This window comes from Mytilus edulis, chromosome 7, assembly GCF_963676685.1.
Source record: "Mytilus edulis chromosome 7, xbMytEdul2.2, whole genome shotgun sequence".
Lineage (NCBI taxonomy): Eukaryota > Metazoa > Mollusca > Bivalvia > Mytilida > Mytilidae > Mytilus > Mytilus edulis.
In genome coordinates, this window is record NC_092350.1 from 10,828,161 (window position 1) to 10,851,315 (window position 23,155).

Consider the following 23,155-nt stretch of genomic DNA (forward strand, 5'->3'; position numbering starts at 1 on the left):
AGATGCAAACAGATATGCATGCCAATTCATTTAACAAATGACATATAATTACAATGTGTACTTGTAAGAGAAGCTTAAATGGCGTTTTTCAGACATTATAGGGAAACATTTTACACGAGTCTTAACATCATCAGTGAGTCTGGTCCGAGTCTATTATAATCACTAACATCATTAAGTAGCATTTATAAAACACTGGTGTCAAAAGCATACCTCTGTTGATGGCGACAAGGTAGTAAGTATAGAGGATTAAGAAAGTGATACTAAGATTAATGATAAAACACGGAGATAAATAATCATCCCATCTTAACATTGTAAATAAAGATGAAGAAATAAATTTGTATAATGTAAACACTGATAAAATGAATTTCTAATGGAATAAATGCATCCGTGATGTTTGTTGGATGAGTGAATTTCAATTAAGGAAGTATAAAATAAATATATCATGATGTATGACTTCTCAATTATAAATGCTACCAGATTCATTTTATCTTTAAATTGATACAAACTTGACAGTATATGTATATGATATTTACTCTTTTGAAGTGACTTTACAAAATATATAAAATTTAAGGCAGTCTGAAATAAATATCTCTATATATAAATATCAAATATATTATTTCTCATTTCTAAATGCTACCAGCTTCTTTTTATCTTTAGATTGATATAGTTTCTAAACATGACAGCACATGTATATGATATTTACTTTTTTGTAGTGTCTTTAAAAAATATATAAAATTTACATAAAATAATGACATATTTAAAGGTTTACGATGATGTAATCTCTTTTAACGTACTGATACCAATATACCATAATTTAACTCCATACTTGTAAGCAGGTCTGTCTTCATATCATTTTATTAAAAATTATTTAATATCTTTGAGGTGGTCACTTTATTTGAAAGGTAACATCCAATCTATATATATGGTGACTGCCGTTTAGATTTACATTATATTAGTTGTCTATTGTTAATTCATGCTATCTTACTGTCGGTGTTCTTGTATATACATTTGTATTTCATTCTCATTCACGAAACGTCTTATAACATAAAATTTGGTTCAAAATATTTCTTTTTGGTATCTTTTTGTTACTTAAGACTAGTTTTGGATGAAGATGCAAAAATATAAATGTCCGCATTTTGTTTTCAGGAATTTCAAAAGTTTAAAAAAGTTTTGGCTCAAGCCAAAAAGGACATAAAGTTTAGCCAAATCCGGACAATAAATCAGAACAAGACATAAGGGAAATATAGTCCTATTTCAAAGTAATTTTCTAAATTTTATAACTCAATTATATTTTATTATTAACAGCAAATTTTAATGAAATAATATCCGAATATAGCTATCAATATGATGTTATCATTGTGAATTACCACAACGCCATTACATCATAATCTTCTCTTTTAAGGCCTTCTAAAAACTACAGAACTAAATTGAAAGAACGATAAAACATTGAGTTTTAACTCAAATCGAGAATAAAAGATTAAAGTTACGCCTTACCTCATTTTTCAGCTTGCATCCTGAAAACCTGAAGAAAAAATTTAAAATGTCTTGAACAGTAAAAAAGAAATTACAAATAAAATACCGCCAACATTTAGTAACAACAATATTTTCATATTTATATCAATCTTCAAATGTCAATAACCTGGAGATGACCTTCTTTGATGAGTTTTCCCTTTATACATAACTTCATAAGTAATAGTCATGATGATTGTTGATGTGAGTATGATTCTGTATCGATATCCATGTGTTAAACAATCATGGAATCAAATTTGACAGAAATAGTGTGAAGAAAAATCACCAAAAAATACTGAACTCCGAGAAGAATTCCAAACAGAAAGTCCCTATTCAAATGGTCAAATCAAAAGCTCAAACATATCAAACAAATGGATAACAACTGTCATATTCTTTGTACAGGCATTTTCTTATGTATAAAATGGTAAATTAAATCTGGTTTTATAGCTAGTTAAACTTCTCACTTGTATGACAATCGCATCAAATGTTTGAGAACATGGATTAGCAGTATTTATAATGAATGGTTATTGAAGAAGGGACATTCTAGTATATATTTTCACAATAAAGTATAAATGGTAATATTTCTCTTCAACAAGACAAGTTACGTCCTGCATATACTGTAAACCAGAAATTGTTGCGATTTTTTTTAATATATATATTATTTAATACATATATTACGAATTACAAATTATGCGACTAGGTAAGGATTGTAATAATAAGAACTCTCATTATGATATCAGATGCATAAATCAGTATTCAAATTTTTTCACAAATAGCTACAAATAAATCTCAAATTTTGTCCATTCTTCAAAAATCGCCATTATATATAAATGCATGCAAATATTTCTGAGTAAACAGTAATTTAATGCGTGTTCTTTTTTTCGCACATATTTTCTGATAAAGTTTAACAGATTAGTACATTACTAGTATTGCAATGTTATCAAATTAGGCGCCAACTTTTATATTTATGATGCATGAATACGAATAACATTGTTTGGTTTGGGCAATATATTGTCATGCTTAAAAATGGAAAATAAATCACAAAACGATTTTTTTTACTGTCTAATTTTGAAACTATCCCATTTGACAAGCTTTTGATGTAATGTAACCGTTATTATACTCAGTAGAACACAGTTAAATATATTTCCAATAAGACCCGTAAACATAAACAATGACTATCTAGGTTAACCATGAAAGATATGATACAGGTTCAACGGACAATTCCTTCTTTATCTAGTAAATAAATATAATTAGATTTATGTCGACAAATATACATTGGTGGAAGCTCTTAATCAGGGCTGCCCGATAAGGTCCATTCTCTGTGTATACATTTATACCAGAGCGTATTTCAATATCACCAAAACCTTATGTAGCGAAGATAAAGTTGGGTCATAGCCGTATTATTTGGTTTTAAGGCATTTATAAGCTGTTTCATCAGGTCAACAATAGCCAACGTCGAAGTTTGATAAGCCAGACATCCAAAGCAAACGTTTAATCAAATAATTTAATACTTCATCATAGAAATGTATTGAAGTTTTGTAAACGTGGAAGATAAATTGGAATAAACCAGATGTAGCTCTATTGGTTCTTTTGTTCTGATATTAAAGTAACAGGTTTGATACTATCATGTTATATCATAAATTATGCAGCTTGTTCGCTGTGGATTTAATTTACAGAATAAATTATCGACTTGTATGAACTTCATATATCATATAGAGCCCTTCCATTGAGTCATGAGAAAAAACTATTGAAATAAACAAAACATCTTTTCGTTAACTTCCGCAACAGGTCATTTAAAAAATGATTTTAGTGTTAGAGGAATGAAAATATAAATGTGTGTTTTTTACACTCCGCTCATCGATGGTAGTGTGCATTATGTTTTCAAGTCAGCTTTCCCGTCACTCCGTCCTGTAACACTAGTTGAATATATGTGTCTTCGTCACTTCAACTTGAAACTTGTTCATAATAATGTGAAATTTTGAAAATATGTCAAATGGGTGTTTTGACCAAGATTTTGTGGCATACTGAACATACAAATGTGACATTGTGAATTCTTCTAGTGTTTTTTAACTTGTTGAATTTTTCTTTCAGTTAATCCTTAATTTTGAATTATGATTTGTTTAGGGAGAAACCTGATCTTGTTAGATTTTTCAAAGATAAAACTTGTTGAATTTTTGGATTAATTCATAACTCTATATAGATGTAGCGATAGTTTATCAGAATTGATTACGTTTTTAATGTTGGACCAAAAGTATTTCAATTACTTCTTCAAAATGGGTTTATTAAATATATGTAAACCACTTATGTTATAACTTTGATCAATTTTACATAACTTGAACACCTGCAGTTTTACAACCAGACAAAAAATATCTAAATGAGCTGTCAAAAAATTGTTTGACACTGTGAATGTTCTTCAGAAGTGATTATAAATCTGCTAAAACAAATTAGAAATCCAGTAATAATCTTATAAAGCTGTAAATTTTTACCAAAGAGGTTAACCTGCATGTACAAACGTATAAATAAAGTATAATAGGTTGTTAACTGAATATTCGTGTCTAATTGTTCATTTTCTCCGTACAAATATTCGATAGATGCTCTTATTAGTGTTTCTTTTGATTTTTAAAACCACTTCTTATAAACTTAATAGAAAAATAGTTTACACTAAGAAATAAATTTACAACTGTAAATATAATATTAAAATAAGTGTTTGAAATAACGCCTTTAAGTGACTTTAAACAAGTTTTCTGTTGATATAAACACCCTCGAAAAGAACGTATTTTACATGTATGTGCAATAAATAAATAAAATTCTCTTGTTTATTTTTTCACTTAAAAAGCGTTATGTAATGCTAGGGTTAACACCTCTGCTGTGAAAATACTGCCTACAGTTCAAATGCCTTTTATTATTTTTGAATTACCTCACAGCTTTTAAACGAGGTTCATAACCAGTAAACATTACAATATACTATATCATGTTAATACTTTCTTCAAAAACACGTTAGCCTTGTGTTTTAAATCTACTGTATATAACGTAATCTGTAAAGACTGTCAAAGACAAAATCTTCAGTCATATCTAACTGTATTTAGAGCTTTAATATGAACGATGACAAAGTATTTTAAGTTGATTTTCAAATGATCAGCTCATAATGTGAACTATGGACAAACAAGAATCATTGCAATTGCATTAGATTTAGAAAAAAATTCAATTATAAATTGACATTAAAACAATGAATTCGTCAATTGTATACGAAAACATTAAATAAGGAGATGTGGTATGTTTGCCAATGAGACATCTTCCAGTAGAGTTTATATGACGTTGATGCAAGGAATTTTAGGTCTCTGTACATAAACGTTTCTTGATAATGATGAAAAAAGAGTACTTACCGAGTTAAGCCCTTCCCTGTGTACACTGAATGGTAATACTGGCTTGTCTCTCGAATACCTATTCCATAATAATGATATCTGAAATAGAATAATAAATGTACTTTTTACGGTCTTAATTTATTTCAGGAGAAAAGGGTTGGGGATAACACATTTTTAGATTAAACAAAAAGGAGAAATAAACTTAAAACAACCTAGTACCAAAATACCTTCAATTAAAAAGAATAAACGACACAAAGCCAGCTAATTACGAAGGAGGGATAGCCTCATGGAAAGAAGGATCTAACAAAACAACTCCACTCAAAACTGGGGGTCACTATCTTTGCATGACGATTTGGTGATAGCGTTATAATGATGTAAAAAATATTTTAATTCATGAAAAGTTATACTAATATAAAAATTTGTAAAATACCAGTCTTAAATATTCATTTGAGGTTTGTAAATGAATCTGGCATTAACCTGTGAACTGTCTTGATTGTTGTTCCGTGTGTACTCTTTATATAAAGAATATTCTTGTATCGATTCATGAAGGAAATGTGGTTAAATTCGGTCTACAGACATAAATAGGTGTCGTTTGCCTATCTTCCTGTGACAACTAGTTCATACATATTCAGATTAAAAACAAATGGCAGAATAATAAAACTTACTTTGAGTGTCCTCGTGTACCAAGTCGTCTTGTTGTTAGATGTGGAAACTTCTGTCGTATTGTCTAAAATAATGAAGAGAAACAGAACATATATTTTCATTACATTTAATCTTAAAAGATAAATGATCAAATGAGAAATGTTTGTATATTGTAAAATTATTATTGGCATTCGATTTCTTTTTATATCTAGTGAAGATTTATTATTACTAAAACTAAAGTAATACCTTTCCAAAAGTAGCTGCACATGCTGGCTCTAATGTTTCCTTTCTACAGAAGTCTAAATAGTGTGCATACAGTATACATCTAGGTAAGCATACTCCTTCACAGATACAATAGTTCTCTTCTAACCTACAAAATAGTCAACAATTAAAAATGAAACAACCTAGACCTTTTTTATACATACTAAAAATAAGAAATCTAAAAAAAAAAACTGATGCAACTTTTACATGAAAAAAAGGTTTACGTTGAATCAAATTAAGTTTCTTTTTCCGTCTGAACAAAAAGGGAGAATTCTGAGCAACTTTCTAGAGGAGTTTAACTAAATATCTGTTTCAAACTGAATACATAAACATTTTTTTTTCATTTCATTATGTATCTTTTTGTTATTTATTTTTGCAAAACATTAATTTCAACTTTTATAAGACTTACAGAATGAATTAATAAAAAAACAACGAGGCGCATTAAAATGCAATGGTGATCGAGAAATAGAACAAAATAAAGGAGGAAAAAGAGAGCAACAATTGAAAACTACCATGAGTACCATACAGACTATTTAAAATTAATCGAACAGAACAAAGACTAAAATGGCATGCTTTTTCCTTGTGTCTGTCCGTTCGGATTAAATCCTGCATTCATCAAATAATACAAGGTACTTTAAATCGGAAATCTTTATCGGCAGAGGAAAGAGTTCGGTATTAAATATTCCTTAATCAAAAGTAAACGTTTTACTTGTGATAGATTTATTGATCTGATAATCAAGAATGTCCAGTAAGATTTGATAAAATAGAAAGAAATGTTGGCTTATTAAATAGAATATATCTTCTTAAGGTGCGTGTCCAAACAAGGACGATTTTAATCACCAAAATTTGACAGATTCCATTTATAAATTATTAGCGAAAAACAGTTTTGAATTTTCAACACGAAGGTTTATACAAAACAAACTTATTTTGATATCAATATTGATTAATTTATGATAATGTGTTATATAAAAGAAACATTCGTGCATTAATATTGATAGGAAAAAGCAGTGGTCTGTGCCGATAATGTATAAAACTATGTGGTTTTATTGTCTTTTACGCTAATTTATGTTCACAATGACACTTGCAAGAGAGAAAGAGGCAGCACAATATTATCAAGATATGATGTATGATCATGTATCCATTCATGTCACAAAATCAGTATGTGCAGAGCAAAAATAGTCGTCCTAAAAAATTATGACTAAAAAGATGTGCATTTATAATGTGCATATAAAATGCAAAACGCTTTCAAAATTATGTTTATATTATGTAGTGATTTTGACCACTACAGTCATGTAATCTCTCATTCTTATGGCACAATTATTGATAATTTGTGTTTATTTTCTTAACTAAGAGCTATAGTTTGTGGTGAAGAATAAACTTGAACCAAGCAATGCAATTAACTTGGAAGTATATATTTGATGTACATGTATAACGATTATTCTCATATTTTTGATGACATTTGTTTTTCTTTGTTTATTTTTACATTATTTTAAAATAAAAATAAAAAGATTTGATTCAGCTCCACCTTAACGAATGTATTTAACTATTTGAGTAAAGTGTGTGCATTGTCAAAATACTAAACACAGAGTAAATAATTTATGAACTATTCAGTTCTTCGTTAATTCATTCATTCATTTATTGTCATATTGATATCAAATATTTATATGTTTACAAACTACATTGTAAATTTGTTTCAATTGACAAACACTTCACACCATCGACATCTTTGCTAAGGAACAAACTGTGGTCATTCCATAGTTTCGAGGAAATCCAAATGTTTCGTTTCTATGTTTTGTTAAAGTTTATAGTCAATGATAGTAGTTGGCTATAAATACTTCCCAAGTCAAGTCCTAATGTGTGAATTACAATTAAATGAGTCTTTAAGTCGTCCGGGATTACCATTCACTTAGCATAACACTTGTGTTTGAATAGGAAGGGATAGTTGCATAAAATGACTGTCTTCAAAGTTGCATTGGGATTACATTGTTGTTTGTTTAGATGCCAATACATGTTATTACACATAGTTGTCTCCGGTTTTTGTAGACAATGAATTCGCGCAATTATTTCAAGGTCAACATTACATGTTTTCCGTGGGTGTTATTCCTAATAAAATGTGGAAGTTTTTATTTGCTCTCCAAGAAATAGTACATATCATTGAAGCTGTTGTTGTGCACTATTTTATGTGGACGATACATTAAATACAGATTTACCGTTGTGATCATATTTAGGTAACATTTCTGTCGATATGATTTTATTTTTATTCATTAAAGGAAAAGATGAGAAATAGCATTTTGGATCATTAAACGAAGTCCCTACACACACTTGACTCAAACCAAGGCTATATGGATCACTAAAGAGTTTTCTTCGTCTGAAACGCCAAACACGGGCCTTCAGAAAAGGGCGAAAGTTTATGTTTGGTGGCTCAGTAAAGACAGTAGCCTTTACCATTCTTTTGTTATATTTCAACTTTTATTTGGTATGACATAGTTTTTTTAGGATTCGAAAAAACCTACATACGTTGGTTAGTAGGTCAAATCATGGTTATACCCTACTGTGAGTCTGAATCAAATGGTAAAACTTTAAATCACGTTACTTTATTTTGTGCAATATCATCTTTTATGTAATATTTCTTTTGTATATTGATTATATGTTGTATAAATCAGTAAGATAGCATATTTGTGTACACCATATGCACTATCTATTATCAACACACATGTAACATGTACGAATATACCTTCGTTAATTATGATTATAGCATGTTCCCGTGTCATTTGCCATCTTTTTGTTAAACTTTTCAAAGGAATAGTGTATTTGTAGCGGACTTTGCATGATCTAGTCAAACGATTGGAGGAAAGATAAGAAAGAATTTATGTGACAATGTATAAAGTTATGTCAAATACTCCACTCGTGCAGAATTAGCACCTTTGTGTGATTTGGTTTGCAGCTAATCTGAAACTTCATGTGATTTATGTTTTATTTTCTGTTCCTTTAAGTTTAACTACCACCAGTGCAGTACTTTATTCGGTCTATTTATGAGTCGTCAAACATCAAAATAACTTGATGTAACCACAAACAATTACATAACACAACCATAATAACAGAATATGAACAAAAAATAACTTGATGTAACCACAAACAATTACATAACACAACCATAATAACAGAATATGAACAAAAAATAACTTGATGTAACCACAAACAATTACATAACACAACCATAATAACAGAATATGAACAAAAAATAACTTGATGTAACCACAAACAATTACATAACACAACCATAATAACAGAATATGAACAAAAAATAACTTGATGTAACCACAAACAATTACATAACACAACCATAATAACAGAATATGAACAAAAAATAACTTGAAATAAACAAGAGGAAATAACAACAGATAATAACAACAGATAATACAGGAAGAACCACAGATAATAACAGCAAACAACAATAGACAAAAACAGCAAATAACAAATAAGAAAGACAACAACTTGAAATAACCACAGACAACAACTTGGGAAATGACCGCACTGATACAACAAGACAATATAAGTGAAATGACCGCACTTGTACAATAACATGGAAAAACAGAAAATAACTGGGAATAACTACAGTCAGTTAAAGGAAATAAACCACAGACTTTCTAATGATAAAACCACAAACAATGACCACAGACAATAACTTGGAATGACCATTTACAGTTAACGCAAATAACCACATATCATAACAAGAAATAACTCAAAACAAATACTAGATAAACCACAGACAATAACAAGAATTTACCACAGAACATTACAGGAAAATACCACAAAAAATAACCGGAAATAACCAGACAATAACTGGGAACAACCGTAGAAAATAACCGGGAATAACCACAGACATTAAAAGGAAATAACAACGGACATCATCAGGAAATAACAGACTATAACTGGGAACAGATGAAGAAAAAAATAATATAACCAATGCAAATTACCAGATGATAGTAGGAAATAACCAGACAATGTGTAACAGGAAATAACGAAGACAATCACAGACCTTAATAGGAAATAATGTCAGACAAAAAAACAACAGGAAATAACAGGAAATAACCACAGCCAATAAACCACAGAAAATAACGAAATAATATAACAGAAATAATCACAGACAATAAGTATATCCAACTAGATATATAAGGCATCTGTACCTAATAGCTTGGAACTCAGAAGCTCATGTCTAAACATGACAAGACATGTACACTGAATATAGACTACACAAAACTGAACACGCACAACATTCAGTGGGTTATATTAACACCTGACAAGACAGGTATATCATTCAGTAGGTAATGTCTATAGTCTATGAAATTCACAGATCAGCAACAGATTCTTTCAAGTATTTTTTAAAGAATAACACTGAATAAAAATCGATGTGCGCACACTTATTAAATCGATTAATCAGATTGAATAAAAGGAAGAGGTCTAATTGTAGACACGAATGACAAGATTATGTAATTTTCCTGTTCGTGTTGAATCTAGAAATAGACGATGTAATTAATAGCTCTTACTCTCTTTTTATATGTCGTTGTTAAGAGCATTCTTCCCTTCAAAATCATATGTTCATATTGAGCTTGAAATTTTCAGAATAAATGAATGTCAGAAATATTCTAGATAGACATTAAAAGTCATGATAATTTTATGTTCTAATTATGGTGTTGTATTATTTAAGATTATATACAATGTATATCGGGACCAATTTTTATTTAAAGATTTTGGTGCATGTTGCAATATAACCATTGGCATGGGAACGGTTCAATGTATTACGTTAATCTTGAAATATTTTTCACACTTGTAATAAAGTCTTTGTTGATTCCAAATGAATCTCCAAAAATGTTAATTGTTGTGGAAAAGTATCAACTTAGCAAAGGAAGAAAAAGTGCGACAACAGTTTAAATTATAAAGTCTTTTTTATCTGATAGAGATATTCAATCAGTCATCATATCGACAATATCAAGAATTTGGACATAGTTTAGCAAAGTCATTCTAAAGAGCAGATTTGTAAATAAAAATGTGTATGCACTTTGTATTTATATTACCATTATCCTTTACTCTACTTATACAAACAAGAATAAAAGACCTTGTTTTAAAATCTTGACATGTTTTAATGGTGAAAATCCAAAAGAATTATACCATAAAAGCTAAAGGTAACTTTGTAGCCATTTTCAAAGACAGAGGTACAGGCTGAATCCTTCCACTTAAATATGAGTGACACTTTATTTACATTGAGATCTCGTCTGAGGCGTGACTTTGATATAGGAACACGTCGGGCCTAGGGATGCAGCGATGTCAGTACGTTTGTATTTTTACAAGTAAGCTCCTTAGAAATAAGGGCATTTAACACAAAAGCCATGTGATGAACATGGATTAAAATCTTAGGATTGTTGTTATGATCTTGTATACCAATTTTACATTTTAATGTCAAAAGATTATATTTTAGTAGAATGTTCAAAGCCTCAATGCAAACATTCGAGACAAAAGTTATTCCGTCAATGAGTATTTCCTTCCTTCCTTTGTCTTCATAAAAACAAATTTATGTGATCCTTGGTTTATGTTGTGTTGGACGTACATTTTTTGTGATACATTATTCGTGGGAATATTCGTTTTGAATTTAATCATAGTTGCAGTCATGGAAGCACGCGTCAGTGCGAAGTGTATTTTTTTTTTGGAAAAGACTGCAAATTAAAAGGATGTTAATCCAAAAGCATTAACTATTTCAATGTGTTCTTTTTGATAAACAGGTTTGCAACAAAACACTTCACTAAAGGAAACAAACAGATTATGCTTACTTTCGTTGTTTTGTGTTGCTTTATCAATGTTTTTTCTCCTTTCATTCATAAAACAAACCGATGAATAATTTCCATTAGAAAGAAAACTGATTCAACCATATTTTTTTTGGCATGTTTTGAATATGCAAACACCAGATTCTTACAAAACTGTATTTATTTACTCCACTATGACCTTCTTGTGAGGTTTCAAGGTCGTTATTATCAAGTTTGTTATCATTGTTTTATCATAGAAGTTTTTGCAAATTTGATACTTTTCTTATCTGATTATCAAATATTTAAAAGCCTCTTCAAAACGACATAGAATTTTAATATTAATATATCTAATAAACATTTGAAGAAATTGATGAAAACAGACGTTTAAATAATGATAAGCTATCACATTTCTACTACATTCTTATTCCAACAAATCTCGTAATATCTCGTTATCTCTTGCGTTGACAAGACGAAGGTAAAAACATTGAAGAGTTCCACTTGAGATGCGTCATATAAGGAAAGAGTTGTATTTAGTTTTGCACGGTAGTTTAATCTATTCCATCCTAACCAATCAACTTTCGTTTTCTCACTGAAGCTAATCAAATTAAGTTGATAACACGGGCATACAGCATATTGTTGGCAGATTCTTGGTAAACATTTATGACAGATTTATGTATGTGATTACTTAAACAAATATCACCCGCTACGAACAAACTCTTCCTTTTATCCATAAAACTAAAAAAGAAACATAAGGTTTCTTTTCAAAAAAGAGACCAATATTTCTTATGTTTTTCCATAATTTTATTATATAAAAACAAAGCAATATTTAGATTTCAAGGTTGTCGTGATTGCATGACGTACTTACCAAAGGTACTTATCCACTAAAGAGGTTATTAAATTTTAAATTATATTGTTTTAACTGCTGGCATTAAAACTGCATTGGTGCCAGTCGTTATTATAACAAACATATGAAACCTTTATGAATGCAGCTGTTTTACACTCTAGTAACTTTAAGTTTTCAACACAATATCTAGACTTCTGAGTATAATAAATAAACTCATCAAACATAGCAGCATAACAATTTTGAAAGCCAGACGCCCGTTTCCTTTACAAAAGACTCGTCAGTGACGCTCGAATAAAAAAAAAGGTAAAAAATGTCAAATGGAGTACGAAGTTGAAGATCATACTAGACAACGATTGTTACATGAATTTAAACAAAACTGGTACTTTTTTATATTATTAAGCTTTTTTGTCTTAATTTATTTATAATATATAGTTGTTAAGAAATAAGCTTAATATGAAACGAGTTTTAGATTAGACTTATTACTGGATCTCTATATACGTTTTCATTCCTTTAGTTTTCTTCATAGGATTTCTATTGCACTGTCTAGCTTGTAAGCTCTTTCTGCTATTTTGCGTGAAATCAATTCAAATAATAATGACTGGTATATTTAAAACCAGTACAAGCCAAAATACCTTGCCACAAAAATGTGTGTCGCTTTTTTCACCAAATAATAACTTTATTTTGTTGTAATACACGGGTAAATATCCGTATATTCATTGAAATAGTTTTGTTCAGATCTGGGTTTATGTGTGATGCCTCTGTATATTTACACTCTATAACGTGTCTATATATACAAGATTTTTAACCATCTTTAAACAAATATCATTTACAAAAGTGATTTACAATCTGAATAAAAAAAGATACAAGTTGCATTATATTACAAACTAACAGATTATTTGTATTTCATCAAATATCAATTTTTCATCAGAAAAAATCCGATTTTGTAAAAATATTTCAAAATGAGTCATACACTGTTTAAATTATACATGCATATGTTGTTCCGTCTCAAGTAGGTATACTGTGCACTACAACAACAGCTGTAAATCAGTGACTTTATACTTAAGTACAAAAGTCAGGCGATTGTCCTCTTACTATGGTCATGTATTACAGCATTTATGAATTATAACAAAATAAAATGTTTAAGAAGACTGCGTAATCCCAAGTTATAAATCATTTACAAAGACAATATAATTTATATTATGTAATAAACAGAAGACGAAGATACATAAGTGAATATCACATACAACAAGAAAGACAAGATTAGCTTATCTGAATCAACTGTGGCAAACAGGCTTCAAAAACAAGATTGATTGGTGTGGGCTTCAAGCGAATTACAGATCTCTGGTCTCCTTTATTAGTCCTATCCCGTTTGTCAAGAATCGCCTAAGCAAATGTTCGATAATCATGGGCCTTAACTCTTGATAAAAGTTAAACCAAATCGACCTATTTATAGGTTTACAATGTAAAAAGATCTAAGAAAATAAAACCTAATTTGGAAAAAAAATGTGCGGACAAAAAGTGTCATGACAATTAAATATTGTGTGAATAAGGTATCATTGTCATTGATAGACTCTTGTTGTGTTGTTGTGTTTTTGGATTGCTGAACATGAAGGACATATACATAAACTCGTCATAGGACTTAAATGAGTATGAACGCCAAACGCGCGTTTATATATATAAGACTTATTGTTGACGCTCGAATAAAAAATATAAGAAAGAAGCCAGAATAAAGAAAGAATGGGAAGATCATTTATGGCATACTAAAAATCAACTTAGTATTTGTAGTCTAATCTAGATATTGTGTATCTGAGAAAAGAATGTTGATTGTGTTAGACATAAAGATTCTATAAACAATGATCAGAAGTGGCTACTGCTGGTCTGTCTGTTGACATTACTGTGGACATCTTCTGTCGCCATTAACCTATCAGATAACGCTGTAAAACTACAACAGACACTCTGTATTTCTCGTCAATAACCTTACAAATCGTCTTACAAATCATTTCACAAATATTTATAATTTCCCATATTTGTGGGAAGTCCCAGTTTGATGTTACCTCCAACGTAAGAACTTTTTAAAGCAGAAGTGCTCAGAGGTAAACGGGTTGTTTCCTAATTTCTGTATTAATGTGAGCTCTTTATCAGTATAATTTCTAAATTAATATTTTTGTATGTAAATTAATTGTTTTACTCAATTTTCAAATTTTTCGAAAAAGGGACAGATATTTTTTTTCTTTTCCATTGTTCTTGTGTACATCTGTTCGATCATACGTTTACTTGAAACTGGAACGACTGAATTCCTCCTCCGTTTATTTTTGACACACGGAATCTTTAGTTTTCAGAGAAGAAATTTTCTTACTGTTGATTGCACTTCTTTTGGTTATGGTATCGCAGTTTTTTTTCAAAAGCTTTATTTGTAAGGTATCACAATTTCTTCAATCAATTATTTTCACTTTCTTCTACTAGTATGTCATCTTCGCTTCTGTTAGTGGACAATTTCTTTTTTCTTTGTGTTTCTATTCATTTAATCAAAGCAGTTCAATAACTATGTAGAATGACTTATAAATTTTGCATTCGAAACTTTCAACATTATTAGTATTTACGTTTTATTCGAGATGATGTGTCGCCATGCCGTTATCAAATTGTTACAAGTAAGGGAGATAACTTGATAATGTCGTCCGATAACGCCTAATGCCATTTCCTCTTTCTGACATTTTTATTGTAGTCCTTTATCTCTTTTTTACAAGTAAATTAGATAAAAGGAAATGGAAATTGATTTGGTTATAAGGAGAAGAAAGTTATGGACTAAATTTTGTAATTTGCAACTTTTTATTGACTTACTCAGTCACCGCTTAAGGTTATGTTTACAAAATAAGGGGCAGTGCATAAGGAAGATTATATAGATATTCTGAAGTAGACACGGCGTATATTACTGACTTTGCTTTATAAATAAGAAGATGTGGTATGAGTGCCAACGAGACAACTCTCCATGTTTTGTATGAATAAAATAAGATACTCATGCTATTTAAATCAGTGTTCACAAATACTGCCCTCTATCGGCATAAGTCTTTTCAAAAGTCAAATAAACAAAATAGCGAACTCCAAGGAAAATTCAAATTGGAACGTCCCTTGTCAAAAGGCAAAATCAAAGGCTCAAATACATCAAACACATGGAAAACAAACAGTCGTGGTTAGAATATATGTCTCAAGGCTGATTTTAATGTTACTGATAATATATAGGTCTTCTGAGATGTATAATGTGTATCACAACAAACTCTTCTTTTCTCCACAATCAGAAAGACCAATGAAACGAATTCATTCAATAATATTCTGCCATAATCTCTAGTCTTAAGATATCTTAATCACACAATCGCATGTGATGACCTCACAACAAACTATTTCATAAGAATTATTAAATATGTATTTTATATGAGAACACCAGGTGTAATATACGGGTACAGGCACGAAATCTAACACACAGAGACTACAAGAAGACATTATGATTGTAGAATTTCAATAAACACTCGAAATCAACTTGTTTTAATCACCTTTTGACCCAACAACTATGATAAATGCAAATTCTTAACATGCATTTGTGACCTGCTGAGCTTATTCAAAATGGCTGGTACATTGATAGGTACTCGAAAATAAATAAGATTTGGTGATATGTATAATAGGTACGTATTTCCCTGATAACACACCTTTGTTCATGTGCATATTCTGTTGAAGAGGGTAGATTCAAATGCATAATGGCAATTGACGAATCTATGTTCTGGTCTGTCAAGATTTAATATCTATTGTTTAGGTGTAATATTTGTTTGGCCACGTGCTGTCTGTTTGACAATTAAATTACATATAACATACTAAATGCACATAATTTGTTAAAATGCGTCTTTTTGTACATGACACAATATCGATATCAAAAATAAGGGGATCATGTTTAACATGTTGACAAAATTCAAAGGACGGGGATGCAAACGACTAAAGGGCAATATAACCTTTAACAATGAGCAAAACCCTAATCGTAAAGTTACTATTTCAGACCCAGAAATGACAAAATTGTTAACAAATCAAAAAAGAAAACCAGCGTCGTGATTTATTTGAATAAAAATAAACGAAACAAATATGGTTCAGGCTCCTGACTTGGAACTGGCACATGGAGAATATATTAAACGTTTTAGCTCTCGGTCCTCCCCTAACCTGCGAATAGTGTGCAACATACACAACATAGCAATACACTGCTAGATCAGTTGAAGGCTAAAAGATGACCTATATATGTTAATTTTTGTGTCATTTTGGTCTCCTGTGAAGAGTTGTCTCATTTGCAATCAGATGCAAACATCTTCTTATTTTAATTCATATATTCTCTTAAGAATTGCATTTACCTTTTTCACTTGTGTAATATTGTTTGATGTATATCTTGTTTTCAATGTGAATTTGCTAAACTTTGATTCGGTTACTTGTACTTAAACAAACTTTCAAAATTCGCAACTAAAACCAAATTCATGGGGGTCAAGTGATATACCTCAGAGTTGAGTCATAGTTATAGATTAGATGTGATTGAATAATAAAATAACCCCGTGCTACAAAATTCTTCTTGTTTATACAATATCTTTGGTAAATTATCAAAGTAAAACTAATATATGAATATTAGTGTTTTCATAAAAATGTACTACACCCAAAGATAAGTCGAACATAACACTTATTGATATCTTCTTTTAAAATCTGCCAAAACCCCCTTAACGACAAAATAAAAATTTTGTATTTTGAAAATGAGTCATTTCAAAAGTTACTATAGATGTAGTAGGAACAATCAATATAATGTTGACTTATGGAATCGTCTCAATACCATGATACCAAGGACGATAATTACAAAAATATCGCAACTTTTAGTAAGTCAAAAAAATGGCGTTTGGACTTTGGGACAGGAAGCAATAGCATAAATACTAGTGTTATGGAAAGCTATTTATTTTGAAACTGAGCAGCGAACTTCCTTAAAAGGCATATCGATGTAATTTGCATTTTTGTATTTTCAAACTGGTGAAAGGTCAACTTAACATGCATTTTGCATTGTAATTTATTCTCCCCCGTCGCGTAATATACTTTAGTATTGCAGTTCGTGTACGTTGTAGAGGGCCAATTATTTCGCCAAGAGTCATCGCACTATTTTATCTAATCAACTTTTGTATTGACTTTCTATACTTTGGTGAACATTTTTCCAGAGAAAACGTCAAACACGACCAATATCAAAAATATAAACATCTCACTTCAGTGTTATTGGCATTATCGAGAAAATATTTAATATTTCAATCTGAAGCCTTGTTAAGGTGAAGCATTTCGAAAATTGACACTGTTTGGACAACAAGTACTCGTTTCCTCATAAGAGTGCATATCTTTTAACCCGTAAGATGGAACTGTAATCAATATTTGAATTTTTGATGATAATTGAACAAGAAAAGGATAACTAAGAAATCGAAGGAATTTTTAAAGCTTTTAAATCAAAGTATGTAAGGTTAAAATAAGTAATTCCCAGTAGGAAGATCTTGTTTTAGAAGTACCATTGGATTTTTCCAATGGATGTGTTGAAATCTACCTGCATGAAGCCGAATATTATACGTGTATTTAAAAGCAATACCAAGCTACTGCTTAAAACCAACGACAAATTCAGCCAAATAGATGTAGTACGACTACAAATATATATATTTACTAAAACTTTCATCCTAGACGCTTCAAATTGTCTTGGTGTCTGATATGTGCTTCAAACATTGACGACATCTTGATTGATTTATCATATTCTCAATTTAGAATAATATCTAGGGTGGGTTTTTTTTTGGAAAACATTTTCTAGTAAGAAATCTTGTTAAAGTATTCAAATATTACTTTTAAAAATCAGATCGATGTTTGTAAAAATAATAACATTCAAAACTCAGATCTTCATTTGTTTGCCATATATATTTTGCAAAACACTGAATATTGGTTGTAGCAGTTTACTTGACAACTTCCAATTTAAAGGAAAAGATTCAAAATTATTACTTTTTTTTCTTTTTTAACTTTGATTTATGTTTATTTTTTTTATATACATGCAGATGTAGTATATATCTATGCATTTTCAAATTGTCTGTCGGTATGGTTATTCAAATTCATTCTTACAAAGAATTTTGCCTGCTACAACTTTACCCTTTCGGCTTTTAAATTCACAATATTCTTTATTTTGCTCCTGAAGATTCGAGCATACAGTATCAAGGTCAGAGTATCAAAGACACAATATCAAGATCAAAGAATCAAGTTCACAGTATCAAGGTCACACTATCAAGGTCACAGTATCAAGGTAAACCCAGAAGAGGACAATGGTATTGGTATTATATGGATATAGTTCCCCTTTCAAAACCAAATATTAATTATTATGAAAATATGTGCTTACAAATTGGCTACATAATATCTGGACAAAAATATAAAATGTAATCTATACTCACCATTGTAACGTTAACTGAGTCTGTTTCTTTTTATCACGCATAATTTGTGCAACAGTCTTTTTCTGTGGCTGAGAATTACCCCCTTCGCCATTTATATTCATCGCTTCACTTTTATCTTCATCGTCCAAAACACTGTCTTCATCTGTAAAACCTGGACTATTTTCATCCGTTTCTGGTTCTAAAAAAAGGTGATCCAACAAATATTACATGTACATGTATATGTATACATTTAAAAAGTTTTATCTAATAATGGCCTGGACGCTTAGGTAAACTATACCAATACAGAGGCGAAACATACTAAAGGGATATTCAAAACGACAAAAAGAAAATAAACTGACAACGTCATGGCTAAAAAAGTAAAAAACAAACAAACAATAGTACACAAAACACAACATAGAAAACTAAAAGCTGAGCAAAAACTTGGTGTGGTCTCAGTTGCTTCGAAAGGGTAAGCATATCCTGCTGTATTTAATAAATACAGTGGCATTAGGTACATCGAAAGGCTAATCTTTTTATATATCAAAACTAACACTGAACAAATAATTCTGAGTAGTAAGGTTGAATTCCTTTATTTGATAAAAGTGATATAAACGTCATGGCGTGGTTTCACAGATGACCACAACTATGTTTCATTTTTCGTAGCCAAAGTATCGTCCTTCTCTGTCAAACTTGGTGACTCGATGTTCTGTGACTTTTCAGATTTATGCTTATTCGTATAGAAGTACAGGTTAAGTGGAATTCTGGTATAAAGGCTCCTGACTAATTATATCAGCGAGTAAATTTGCTATTGCGGAAAACTATATAGTCCGCTGATAAATTTATCAATGCTGTTGCGTCAATTGAGTTCATCAATTTATCCCCCTTTATTAACATGTGAAAAATATGGAACTACTTATGTCTTTAATGAAAACTATTGTTCCATTGTTTTGTCCATACTTAATGAAAAGCATGTCTTCCGATTGACGTAACCGCAGCAGACGACTGCAGTTTACACATTCCCGCCAAGATAACAGAGATTACTATCTCCATAAAGATTAAACATGGCCATTGAAAAATCTAACAAACAGCTTATGAAATGTTTAATGTGGTCCAATTTAAATTGATAGTGGTGAATTCTTGGATTAAATAAGGAGTAAACTAGCCTCTTTGAAGATGATGATGGTGTTGTAAGAAAGTGGACGAGGATTAGACACAAACATTTTATTCATAAAATGGTGTATAGTTGTTTACTGTAAAGATGCTTCTTAATTTTCAAAAAGGTCTTAGTCGAGTGAAAAAATTGTCATTTCATCTTGAAATGTTGCCTATTGTCTTTTATTCCATTCTATCGTACCAAATTAAAATTATTCTTGTCTTTTTTTTATTAATGACGCAGCTAATGCCGCTTTACTAGGCTATACAAATAAGTTATAGTTATTGACCAAGCAAGTCGGTATATGCCATTTAATCTGCACAGCACGAGATGACCCAATAACCCGAACGACGCAGGAGTTCGGGTTATTGGGTCATCTCGTGCTGTGCAGATTAAATGGCATATACCGATTTGATTGGCCAATAACTGTTTTAACACATGACGCAATCAATTTACGTGAACGTTTTAGAAATGTGGACGTTATTCCGCAATCCACGGATCCTAGGAAAGTTTCTTGTAGGGTAAAAAAAAGGGGGAAATACGACTTTGGTAAGTTTTAAATTAATATTTTTTTTATATTTAGACTCATTCTAAAATTGCGATTTAATGGTATATTTTATTTTTTATCGTTTCCGTTAAATTTATTTCCAATTTTTATTTAATTGGTGATGATTAAGACTTTGGCAAATTGTGTACTTTCAAAACGGTGTACAGTGGCATATCCAGGGGGAGGGTTCGGGGGGGGGGGGGACCCCCCTTTTTTTTTTGACAATCAATGCATTTGATGGGGGACATATAGTTGGACCCCCCTTTGTCCTGGGTTTGGAACCCCCTTTTTAAAATGGCTGGATCCAACCCTGGTGTATGAAAAAAAAAAACATAACTGCATTGAAGGGTTATTGAGTTTAAATTAGATTACTTGCTTTTGAATTTCTTTCCCTCAATGATATGGTTAGAAAAAGAACCGAGGAAGATGTTATATTACCTAAATGTAAAATGTTAAATAAACAGAAAATACGTTTCTCTTTCAAAACCTTTTACTCCCCGCAACCCCCTCCCCCTCCCATTTCTTTTTATTTACTGTATAACTTTTTTAAAACACAACCATCTAAATGAAGTTTGATTGAGCTCCAGCTAATCACCCTGTTTTAAAACAAACTTAAATATGGTCTCATTAAATTCGATCCAAAAATAGTCCCTTTATAGGAATAGATATTCAAAAAGTCGTTATAAATTCCATTGAGTCTGAACCTAATCCAAATCAGATTTCTTTTATTCGGATATTCTTAGATACATTTCTTTTTTGGCAGAAATTACCAAAAAATGTTTTAACTATCTTTCTAACTTTAAAACACTGATTTAGATTTACGTTGTACACAAAATATAATAAAATAGTTTATGTACCAGCTAAGATAAAAAAAAATAAAGAAATGAGAAACCTCTCTTTTTCCTATTTTGAAACTACGATGTTTGTACGAAGTTCAACTTTGTCATACTTTCAAGGCAAATGGCGGATTCAGGGGTGGGAGCAGGTCGTTAACCCTTGGATTGGACAAAATATCGTGTTTTAGCTTAAAATCGATAATATTGTCTTTAGTCTCGATACACTCTATGATATTTTTTTTAAATTGATAGAATAACGCCCCTTTCAAAATCCAGGAACCGCACCTAAAGGTAAAAATAGATTTGAACTGTGCAGTATATCTGGGGTAGTTAATGCACACCTTTGCTGTGCATTATCCAGATTATAGCACAGTAAAAACAAAGGGATTTTACCCTTGCCATGTGTTAATAATATATTATTTAGGCAGTGGCTATTCGTCCGCCTGACAAATAGTCAAAAATGTCTATTCATCCGGCAAGCCGGACAAACAGCATTTCTATGGTTTTCGCTATTTGTTTGGCCTAAAATATAATGATGAAGATATAACATCGTGTTTTGAAGGAGATAAATAAAGCATGTATAGTTATAAAATTTATTGTTTGACATCGTTTTATGAAAAAGAATTCATTCTAATATATATATCTATACATTTGATTCCGGTGGGTTTTTTTTATTCTAAAGGAATTTGGGGATTTGTAGGGAGGGGATGATTCTCTCTTTTGTGTTCTACCTATGAATTTCCTGTAAGGTAAAAAGTCGGGCCAATGATTATTGGCTTCATTAGACATCTATGATTCCAAAAGATCCTGAATTTATTGTTTCTGTGAAGTTTGGTTAAAGTAAGGTCCCCAAATGATTAGTGCACGATTCTTTATTTAAATTGTTCGGCGATTTTCAATTCAAAGGAAATTAGAGAAAAGGGTAGGCACGTGTAACCTGTTCCCAAAAGTAGGATTGTCTTTTCGATAGATCATTAGATACAACAGGGAAAAGGGGGGATACCCCAAACCTGGTGTCATATTCCCAGTCCAAGGACCAGACATATCATTTCATGTTCATAGATCTCTGTTGTAGTATAACTTAAAAATAATGCAGCCAAGCAAGTTTGATATAGTATTTTTTCCGAATGCGTTTTGCCTCCATAAGGTCAATGGAGGTAAATCATCAATTTCACTTTGATTTCAGGCTTATTCCTCACTGTTAACATGCATACACTATTGTTCTGAAATCACTTCTATAGAAAATTGTTTATAAAGCAATCACATTCTCTCTTGTTTTCTTTATGACATCTTTAAATATATAAATCACGATCTCCGATTCCCAAGCCTTCGTCCATTGCATATATACGCGCGTTTGTTATCCGACACCTTATCTGGGACGCTTTCCGCGTTATATGACACTTTTATTGATATTGAAGATTTGCGCATCCGCAGACGGATGGCCGGACGAATAGAGATTTTTATGTTTCTTTTAGTATGTATTCCTAGTATTGAAAGGAGGCGACATCATATCTAGATGCCAACATACAGTTCCAACAATAGGCAAGTGTCTTTGCCATATGTTATGCTCAAAATCATGAAAAAAAATATCTTCCAAAATGTGAATAGAAAATATAATCGTTTTACATTGTGTTTCTGTTCAGTAAAGTAAAATGAAAGACGAAAAATCTTCTCCAGAAGATTATAATTATTATGAAATTGTATAACATTGTGTTTCAATCTCATCAAATTAAAAAGAAAGACAGAAAACATAT

General features: G+C 30.8%; 1 protein-coding gene across 1 annotated transcript in view; it reads right to left on the reverse strand.

Annotated features, from left to right (window-relative positions):
* The window catches only part of LOC139529921 (DNA-binding protein RFX6-like), a 48,046-nt gene that overhangs the window by 18,428 nt on the left and 6,463 nt on the right, over positions 1–23,155 (reverse strand). The window contains exons 2-6 of the mRNA XM_071325903.1: positions 18,887–19,064; positions 5,760–5,883; positions 5,537–5,598; positions 4,893–4,970; positions 1,495–1,522 (exon numbers count right to left, since the gene is read on the reverse strand). Of these exons, the coding sequence (XP_071182004.1) occupies positions 1,495–1,522; positions 4,893–4,970; positions 5,537–5,598; positions 5,760–5,883; positions 18,887–19,064 (470 nt within the window). The remainder of the gene's footprint in view (positions 1–1,494; positions 1,523–4,892; positions 4,971–5,536; positions 5,599–5,759; positions 5,884–18,886; positions 19,065–23,155) is intronic.